Source organism: Zingiber officinale, chromosome 11A (genome assembly GCF_018446385.1).
Source record: "Zingiber officinale cultivar Zhangliang chromosome 11A, Zo_v1.1, whole genome shotgun sequence".
Lineage (NCBI taxonomy): Eukaryota > Viridiplantae > Streptophyta > Magnoliopsida > Zingiberales > Zingiberaceae > Zingiber > Zingiber officinale.
In genome coordinates, this window is record NC_056006.1 from 97,703,890 (window position 1) to 97,714,083 (window position 10,194).

Below are 10,194 nucleotides of genomic sequence, written 5' to 3' on the forward strand. Positions count from 1 at the left end.
GCCAACATTTTGAACAATTCTTATAGGTTAATCCAGTCATTTCCAACTATCAACTTTCATGTCATTGGTTTTTGAACAAGATAATATTTTGGGTTTCTCTTGAGCGTGTTCATTTATAGTTTGCGCATGTGTTTTAAAGTTATCTTACGGCACAGTGGAATTATTCAGTGGGGCATCTATAATTTTGTTTGTTTGTTGGCTGCAGTCCAAGTCTTCTGCTGTAAATCACGATGGGCCTAGGCAAAGGGCATCAGCCTTAGCTGCACTATCATCTGCATTTAATCCATCCTCAACTAAAATTACATCATCAAAGTCATCACGTTCAGGCCAAGGATCACAGCGAGCAGCTGCAGTTGCTGCCTTGTCTTCTGTTTTAACTGCTGAACAAAAGAAGGGAGAATCTGAAACCCTTACAGCAAGATTCAACAGAAATGAGTCCTCTGATCCAACTGGGACTGTTGATGGTAATGTCTAATTCTTATGGGGTACCTTCAATTTAGTATAAGCAGGTCATTTTTTTTGTTTTCTTTCTTTTGTTAAATATTCTCAAGTCAAAAAATATGGTGGTATTAGAATAAGTTCAGAGACATTAACCTTCTTTATTATGGTTAATTTATGTCCATATATTATTTTGATTTATAAGATGTTTCATCGAGGAAATGGATTATTCTTTGTAGAAAACAGATACAAGCTGCAGTTGTAGATTTGAGTCATTAAGCCCTGAAACCTGTTATAATCTCACATAGTGTTAACAATTGTTGAGAATATTCTATCTATTAAGAGTTAGGTAATTGGTACACGTTTATTGGATTGTATGTCAGATTCCTGTATATATTCATGGTGTAATAGTTCTCTTTCATTAGCAATGCAATACGATATTTTTCACAATCACCTTGGTGTTAGAGTGGGTGGGTTTTGGAGTTGTTTTCTTCTCAGGCCCCTTAGAGGGGGGCCACAAATTTGACAAGATGGAAATGCCTCCTTTCCACCACCATAAAACACTTCCTCAACCATTGATCCACTTCCCTCTTTGCTTGCGGCATGTGCTCTCATCTCATCCATCCATCTTGCAACAATATCCCAAGTCTCTCTGACCATTCGCCCCACAAAATTACACACGGAGTTTCATCATTAATGTACATATATATGTCATTTTCCCTCTTCTACTTCCCCTTCCTATCTTTCCACTCAAGTAAACCCAGCATGACTCTTCCATTCTCTCCACATACTTATACAGCTCTACATTTTTCTTCTTTGCCTTCTCAGATTTTGTTATTGGCTTGACAGGTTTGACTAGATTTGCATGTGAGCCTTCTTTTCAATCAAACCCCTCCTATGCTGATGTTAAATCACTGAAAATTCAACTTCACTTTTTCTTCCCTTGTTATTTGTTGCTAAAGCCGTGTGGGTCTCCCCTACCATGAGGTACATCAGTGCTCTAGAAATAATATAATGGTCTATCCTAGTGCCTTTTGTGAATGCGTTGCCTATCAGTGCCGAGCTAGATGGTTTTGTAATACCTACCATGACTTGCAGATTTCCTTCCCTTGCCTCTACGGGCCTACCTTGTCAGAGTTCCTCTTCCTCGAGGACCCAATCACCCAATGTCCCTAAACCTCAACTACTATGCCAGCATAGGTCAAGGGGTAATATTGATTTCCTAGTCAGCTATAAAATTTTCTTTCACACTCCTTTTGCCCACATCATTGCATCCTTCTCTGCCTAAAGATGCAAAAGTCATGCAATTTGATATAAGCAGTCCAGAAATTGCTGGACAAGCTCTTACATTTCTTTTGAAGATGAAATCCCCACCCAGTCATTGTTAGCACAGGAGTCCATATACTGTGTAAATTGACAGTATTATTGGTGTATTCACCACATTGTATGGTGACTTAAATTGAGCCATGCCCTCCAAACTCTTGGAAACTTGGTTAAACCGGTTATTATGATTAAAAAATGTAAAAAAAAATAATGGAGCCATGTGAAATAAAAAGGTAATATAGTGGATAAGATTTTACTATTTTAAAATTTTCTTTATAGTATTATTTTGCTTGTTATTAGAAACTGGGTAAATTAGACCGTGAATGACCTTTTCTCATTCTATAGAAGAGGCTCTCAACCCCTCGTGTAACTATTTTTCAGTTTTAATAAAATCTACCCTTTTCATGAGATTTCTTTGGGTAAGAAAGGAGCTGAAAAAGAGAATTATAAAAAAAAAAGGGCATTTTTCACGTGAAAAAAAGGAAATGAAGCACTTAAAACTGGAGGCAGTGGTTGCGATAAATACACAATAACAAGAAATTATGGCCCAACAGAAAAGTAGATTCAAGTGAAGCAGCCTTATCTTCCTTGAACCTTTATTCCCAAACTTGAGTAATTTTCATTTTTCAAATTTCACCATGAATTTTCATGTTTTACTCATCTTGTGTGGTTGTTTAAAAATGAGACTAGTTGTTGCCATCTATTCCAAACATCTCTCTCAAAGTTAGTCTTTCTCTCTACGTTTATTAGAGTAAATGATTGGATAGCCATCTCGCTGTATTTTTCTCTCAGATAGATGTTGAGATCTAATCTTACTTTTCTTTGTATCTTTTTGTTGGTTGCAATTTCAAAAAGGTAGATTAGTTATTGTCTCTATTCTATGATCCTCTTTCTCTCAAGTAGATGTCAAAGAGGAGACAACAGCTTCCTTAGTCTCCTCTCTGACATCTTCTCCTTGCCTCTTGTTGTAATATCTGATTTTACTCAGCCTCTTCATAATAATTTTGTATCATAAGAGTTGCTGGAGCCCTTATTTATCTTGACAAAGTATAAAATTCTAAAATGTCATAGTTTGACGGGATTTAAAGGAAAAATTTATGTCAAGTCATTTGTCACCATCGATTTCATTTTATGAAGATATCTCACTCGAAGATGACCAACTGCAGTCAACCTTAATTCCTTAGTAAATCAGTCTGGCAGCATGTAATCAAGTCTCTCAACTGATGCTAGTATTGTTTCTTCATCATATTCATTAAATGCCTTTTGATTTTTCTTTTTCTTTTGTAGACATTTTAGATTGTAAATAATAAAATGCTCTAGCTTGAAGGGAGTATTTAAGAGTTGTAGTACACTAGTTTATTGGTTTACTCATATGGGGTGTTTGGTTTTTGGTATTATGTGTGCGTGTGTACATATTGTGCAATAGTTTCCTACGAATAGGTTATTGGGTTAGTCTCACATGGGGTATTTGGTTATTGGTATTATGTGCGTGTACATATTGTCTAACATTTCCCTATGAATAAATATAATACAATATTTTCCCTATCCACACCGTCATTATTCTTCCAGATTCTGTGAAGACTGAAAGTGTGGGCTCTGATTTGGGGGATTCAGTTGAGCTTTCAGCAGAGAAAGAAACCATGGATGATGCTTCTGTATCACAGAGCAATGGTGCAGAGGCTGCTGTACAGGATCCTGAGACTGGCACAAATGGGGATGAGACTACTTTCAGTTATGAGCGCCTGAAAACCAAATCTAGCAATCCTGTCCATGGAATTGATTACAAACAAAGAGAGGTTCTCACTTTATGTTGAATAAAAATATGAAGCTTATGTTTTCAGAAGCTCTACAATTCAATTTAGCTTCTCTAACTTTACGTTTCTGACTTTTGCATAGGCATATCTATCAGATGCTGAATTTGAAACTGTTTTGGGTATGACCAAAGAGGCATTTTATCGACAACCCAAGTGGAAACAAGATATGCAGAAAAGAAAGCTGGATCTCTTCTAAGCTTGTGCATATACCGCAACCATTGAGACTTTTCTGGCTCATTCCACTTCACAAGTTGTTCTATTGTCTGCTTGGATTTTCGCGTCTGTTATTTCGGTTCTTTCTTACTTCCAGTCATTGTATGAAAGGTCTTGCTTTGATATTTGTGGAGCATGCATGCTTGTATGTTGGGCTTGTGGAGTAGACATTCTTTTATTTTAGTGACTATTCGAGTTCCACCTGTTCTAAAATATAGTTTGTGTGCTTAGTTTGTTAAGGTTTATAGGGCATTGCGTTTGATAGGCATGGAGTATGGATTATGCTGAAATGTGTAATTAATTATTTAATGACAATGTATGCCTTTCTACAAACTACTACTATTATTGATGTTACATTTGAGCTTGTCAAACCATGGAAGGAATGAAAGAACGAAACTGTGGGCATCAATAGGTAATGGAAGCAAATTTGACTTTGCTATTATTGTTTGCATCAAGCATTCTTATGGTTTCTGGAACACAAGGCAGCACATATGGCCTGATAGATAGGTTGGTGATCAGCTCAAAACTTGGGCTTTTGCAAGAAATACAACAGTAATATCATATTTCAGTTTACCAGTGTGATTTTGTTTAGACCTACATTGTATGGCTGATGCCTTTGAAATGCCTGTCTACCGAGCTAGTCTAAGCTAATTAAGGTCACTAAATTTCTTCTGTTGTCATATACAGGTTAAATTTTAGGGGGATTCGATGAATGCTTTGTATTTTATTCCCTCAAGGTATGAGCCACTCCCTTCTCAGATTGGTACGGGATGAGTCTTCTTTTTTACCGTATTTTTTTTTCTAGTTTGATTTGCATCTCATAATGTTTTGTGACGAATGTTCCCGTTATTTTTAGATTTCTCCTGTTTTTTTTAGATTTAGTCAAATGATCTCACAATTGCTGGCCGCCCTCCGACTTGTTTTTTTTTTTTTTTAAAAAAATTATTTTTAATGAAACGCTGTGTGTTTGGAATTGTTGGCTTCTGTTCATATAGGGCGAGATTTGGGCGTAATGATTGGTAATCTATTTTACTAACTGGCCATTAATGGTAGAGATAATTCACTATCAAATTAGATGACTGAAAAGATCCTCCATGAGAAATCCTATAAAAGATTCTCATGTTTCCAGCTTTGTCAATGCTTAGTGATAGAATATTCTATCAATTGGTGTAATAGATCTGAAGAGCTTCTGGAAGTACAACGTTGATGCACTTGTTCCAAACAAAAAAAAATATCTTCCAATTTAATATGCCACTTGTGATCTATAAAAAAAAATATTTTTATTTTCAAATTAATTTCAACTTTTCTCCGTTGGTGTATAAACATTGTCATTTTGATTATACTAGATAGGTGACATTAGTGCCGTGCAAAGAGTGGTAATTTTTCATTTATTATATTAAAAAATAAAACATAAAAACTAAAAAAAAGTTTCAAATAATAAAATATTTGAAAATAATTTATCAATTTTTCAATAGAAGTTTTGCAATACAATTCGTATACTTACGAATCAAAAAAACAAATTGAAGTGTAGAGAATTCTACCCATAACAAATTTAAAATTAGGGAACTATCTATATAAATAACAAATTAAAAATTAGAGATCTAATTTAAAATTTCCATTTTGGCTAAATTTGTGTAAATTTCAAATGAAGAATATAAAAAAAACATATTTTATTCCAGAAAACATATCTTGTACCAAATATATACATATTTTATTTTATTTGAACAAATTCCTTGTGCCAAATTTGTGCAGCGCCTTTAAGGAACCATACTGTTGAGCAAGTTGAACAAATTTAGTAGACAAGGTATATGGGGCATGTGAAGTAGCCTATCCATGACAGATTAATTGAGCAAACAAGACAAAGTAGGCGAGACAAAGAAGACAAGACAAATCAAACAATAATACATTTAGGGCGAGCTAGGCAAACCAAACTTCCAAAATGAATAAAAGTGGACGATATTGAAACAAACTAAGCAAACTAGAAGGATCAAACAAATCAAACATTGACAAATGATCGATAATACTCCAATTTGTTGGATGACTTTAATTTATAATTAACCATTCACTTACTCTATTCATTCCACTTCATTCCATCCATTCCAATTGTTCCTACAAACTTATAAAACAACGATAGTGCCAAGGGACACAGGCTATGCAACACTATGCAATGTCTGACCAAAACGATACGAGGTAGGCATGACAAGGGCAAGGAGTATAGTAGCTTCAAGTCTAATCAAGAAACAAATCTACTGGTTCACTGATGTTGCACCTGCTTTAGTGGCAAAAGGCAAAGCGTTCACCCCAGTACCCCGGCCAACCTGTTTGAGGACCAACACGGAAGTAAATCATGGTAATTGAGTAGGCATGTAGATGGGGGGTTAAGTTATACAGGATGTAGGAATTTACGCCTCGCCAACCTTGAGATTCGACCTCTCGACCTCAAGTGGCAAACTTTCATCCACTTACCACCTCAGCTATGCCTGTGGGGGCATGCTTTAGATAAAGGGGCAAGTGGATGGTGTGTTATGGGTAATAAGGAACTCTGCGATATCATATGAATCAAGACTGCTGGCTGCAGCCTACAAGGGGAACTTGTTATTGCAACTCCACAAATAAGCGTGCAAGAGGATTACAGGAAAAAATTATTCTCAAGTAAACTCTGGTATGCTCTGGTGCTAGGTCAAGGGAACAGAAGTATAATTATCCAATAGAAAACAAAATAATTAAAATTGTATGAGATCCAAACATAATACTAAACAGTAGACTAAACTTTTAATTATAATAATTTTAAAAGAAAGAAAATGAATCATCAGAAGTAATGCTAACCTTACATCTCACTATGAAAACATTTCTCATGGCTCCTATAGCTTATTCCCTGTATGCATAACCCTTGAAGAAATATTCAGATTCTTCCATGTCTGTTATGCACCTGAACATCTCTTTAAAAACAGCAGAATGGATGAGAATTGCAGCTTCACACAATTTGCCTCGTTTCAGTTCACAATCAAATTAACCAAGAACACTAAATCCACAACATGCAACATTTCGAGACCTTGACACCAATTATAAAATTTGATATCCTTGAGTGTCATTCTTGGCATTGGTATGCATATGATGAACTATCAGTTTCTTTCTTCCTAAACTGCGATACAAAAAAAAAAAAAAAAAAAACTAAATATAAGGACCATGTAGGAAGAGACTTCTAAATACCAAAAGATGGAAGTCAAGATGAAGGCAGAACTGTTGTTTCAGTAGATTGTTCAGATGGTGGCACAAGACTCGTCCATAGAGGCTCACTAACTGTATCACCAGAATAGTTAGTCCTCAGAGGCGCCGACAGAAGAGCCATCTGGTATGCTGTTCTAGGCACAGGCAAATCGTTAAATGCCATGCTCACACCGGATATGCCAAGCCCACAATTGGAGAACAGAGGAACAGACTCTTGATGGATTTTTAATTGTGAAGGATCATCCTTGTTCTCTTCTGAGTTCAATGATTTCTCTACAAAACTCTTGAAGGAATCAGACTGGGACAATATACTACAAGCTGACAAGCTTTGTGGGGAAGGTTTTCCCTTATGAGGATAGCCAAGGGAAGGAAGCTTGTAAGGTTCAGTTGACTGCGCTGAGCATTCCAACATTTTCAGTTCCCGAGCAACATCTTCAGTGGAGGCTGATTCTGTTTGATGAACCTTCTTTGGCATCCACCACCTTATGTAACTTGTTAAATCTATTTTCCTTTCCGTTCCAGCAATGCCAGAATATCGTGCATCCGTAGTTGCATCGCTACTTGTACCTTGCATGGGAGTAATCAAGTTGAAACTCATGTTCATTTATTTGAGTTCAATTTCAGCAATAGCCATTTTTTTCATTTTCAATGTACTTCACATGTGAACTTACTACAGTTGCTGAAGTAATCATTCCCTTGCATAGGTCCAAAAGATGCTTCCCACCGACTATTGTTAGGTTGTCTGAGAATAAAAACAATCACTTCAAGTTAAATAATTGTAGGATAAACTTTATTTTACGAGATTACATGGTAAAACCTTAGAAGGAAAACTAACTGATTTCTAATACTCACTTAAATACATACAAGTGACTACAATCGCATGATCCAAATGAGGCTCAGTAATTAGGAAAGTTACACCCAATTATCACCTAATAATTTTTGACATTTCCTCGGATTAAACCCAAGTGATAACCCAATAAGCAGGTCTTCTCATGCTCCAGTAGGGTAAACCATGGCGAATAAAAAACCCATGTCCCATAGATGAAAGATAACAATAAGAACATGAAACCTTAAATGTATCCAAATTACCAACAATTGAAGAATCTTGATTACAATTTTCCAGAACATCCCTCTGATCAACTTCAAGTATTTTGAAATTATTCAAACTTTATTCAGCTAATTCACGTCTTTACACCTATTGTATCTGTCGGTCGTGCATTTTTGGAAAACCTTTGAAACTAAGGAACATTAGGTAGAGTTCAATGTGTTATAGATATTTTCACCAAGGTTGCAGAACCAATTTAAGAGATACTACTGGATGTGCTGCCATAGGACATGCTTTTCATTAGAGTTAGGATTGATCAATTCTTCCATATTTTACCATAGTTCTTACCTTTGATCAATGCTAGTACTATTCGCAGCAGCAATTCAAGGAGTAATAGAGGATGTGCTGCCATAGGACATGCTTTTCACAATTTGCTCAATGCCCTTTATTTTATATGTTTGTTTTGTATATCTCCTAACCTTTCACAATTCAGCACATATTTGATCAATCCAAAGTCTATAGTAAACAGAAAAGATTTATTGCTTTCAAGCTACTGATAAGGTATAAGACATAATATAACAGTACAAAAAAGTAAGGTGCAATGTTAAAGCAAACAGACAAAACCCCCCCAAAAAAAATTCTAATAACCAAAAAGGCTAACATAAGCACTTATCTTTGCCTGACACAAAATTTCATGCATGATATAAAATCAGTATCTACCTGGTAAGTCCACGATATTTTGGAAATCCTCTTGAAAAAGCACTGCTTTTTCTGCAAAATATTGTCCCTATGTTAGTACTAAACATGCTACAGCTCATTTTCCACCCACATTATAGATCTTTTAAGTTTAAAGCAGCAGTTCAGTATCAACACGTTCACCTATTTCTAAAAGAACCAACATAAGATGCAAAAACATCCAACTAAATACCCAAAATGTCATATAATCTACATGCCTTCTTAAAGACACAAGATAATCCTCCTTTGAGATTGTCTGCATCTCTTCAAGATCTCTTGCATAATCTGTGACCTGTATTAGTAAGTGAATACTGATTTTACAGAAAGAACTCAAAACAATATAAGAACCATATATTAGTGAGGACAAATAAATAAGTGCTTATAAGTGTCACAAATCACTGCAACTCATGTTAGACTAATAAGAAAATCATCACACCATCATCAAGACATATTGGCTCCAACTATTTGAGGTTGAGCTACACAGATATTACCCTTCCATTCACCTCCATGCAAGAGTATACCACTAGCAATATTCAAATAAATTTAATCTATTTTTATAGCATCAACTAGAGTTTTCTTGGATCTCCCTCTAATCACTATATTCACCCTAATCATTTCAACTCATCAAGCCAAAAAAAATTTAATTGCCTTTGAACATGTCAACCATGTAAATCTATTTATCTTAGTTTATCATCAATTGAAGTAACATCTAATTGCTCTCTAATTATATTTTCTTTTATACAAAAAATTTCTTTGTTTTGTGGAGAAATGTTGTTGTAAACTGTTCTGTACCTTTGATTATACATGTCAACATTCTATACATCTTCTTTTCATAGTTTTCACAGGCTTCAAGGAGCTAGTGCATTTGAGCCTTTTGCAATTAGGCTAATTATATTTCCCAAACGCATGGGCACATTGTTCCATATTGTGACATGTACATCCGCATCAAATCTCAGGCTTAGGGGCAAGCATGGATTTGAATCACTTCAAAATTTAAAAACAAAATTGTTTTATATTTTTTTAATATTAGGCAAAAAGTTTTTTTTCCTAATTTAATTATATTTAAACTCTAATTGGCGTAATTAGCACCAATGAAGCCAACAAGGTGTCTTCTTCTGTAGAAGGGGTTAGTCTTTCCTTTTCCCACCAAAATTAGTTAGATACTTTGTTGCTATCTCTTTACGCTAATTTTAGAGTCCATTTCTTTTTGCTACTTGAGCTTGACAAAACCCACAAATAGGTCCCATCATTGTTACTAGTTGTAACCACAAGGACAGATCTTTGTTTTAGAATTAGAGTTAATGTAATTTCCAAAATCTCCTTTTTATGGTTCAAATATGTTATGATTTACTTAAATTGGTTGGAAATCACAGTTTTGTTATTTGTTCCATGGAACCC

At 35.2% G+C, this 10,194-nt stretch overlaps 2 protein-coding genes across 8 annotated transcripts in view; one reads left to right on the forward strand and one right to left on the reverse strand.

Annotated features, from left to right (window-relative positions):
- LOC122031876 (villin-2-like) overlaps positions 1–4,142 on the forward strand; it is a 29,630-nt gene extending 25,488 nt beyond the window's left edge. For all 7 annotated transcript variants that reach the window (XM_042591069.1, XM_042591070.1, XM_042591073.1 and 4 more), the window contains 3 exons: positions 206–464; positions 3,331–3,557; positions 3,658–4,142. In XM_042591069.1, coding sequence (XP_042447003.1) covers positions 206–464; positions 3,331–3,557; positions 3,658–3,771 — 600 coding nt within the window. In that variant the 3' untranslated portion in view covers positions 3,772–4,142. The remainder of the gene's footprint in view (positions 1–205; positions 465–3,330; positions 3,558–3,657) is intronic.
- A 2,337-nt stretch (positions 4,143–6,479) lies between these two features.
- LOC122032699 (AP2-like ethylene-responsive transcription factor SMOS1) lies at positions 6,480–9,563 on the reverse strand. Its single transcript, XM_042592014.1, has 5 exons — positions 9,015–9,563; positions 8,782–8,832; positions 7,688–7,758; positions 7,030–7,583; positions 6,480–6,930 (listed from the first exon to the last, which is right to left on the reverse strand). Exons 1-5 carry the CDS (start codon positions 9,056–9,058, stop codon positions 6,877–6,879), a joined length of 774 nt encoding a protein of 257 aa, XP_042447948.1. The 5' UTR covers positions 9,059–9,563; the 3' UTR covers positions 6,480–6,876.
- Positions 9,564–10,194: the final 631 nt, after the last annotated feature.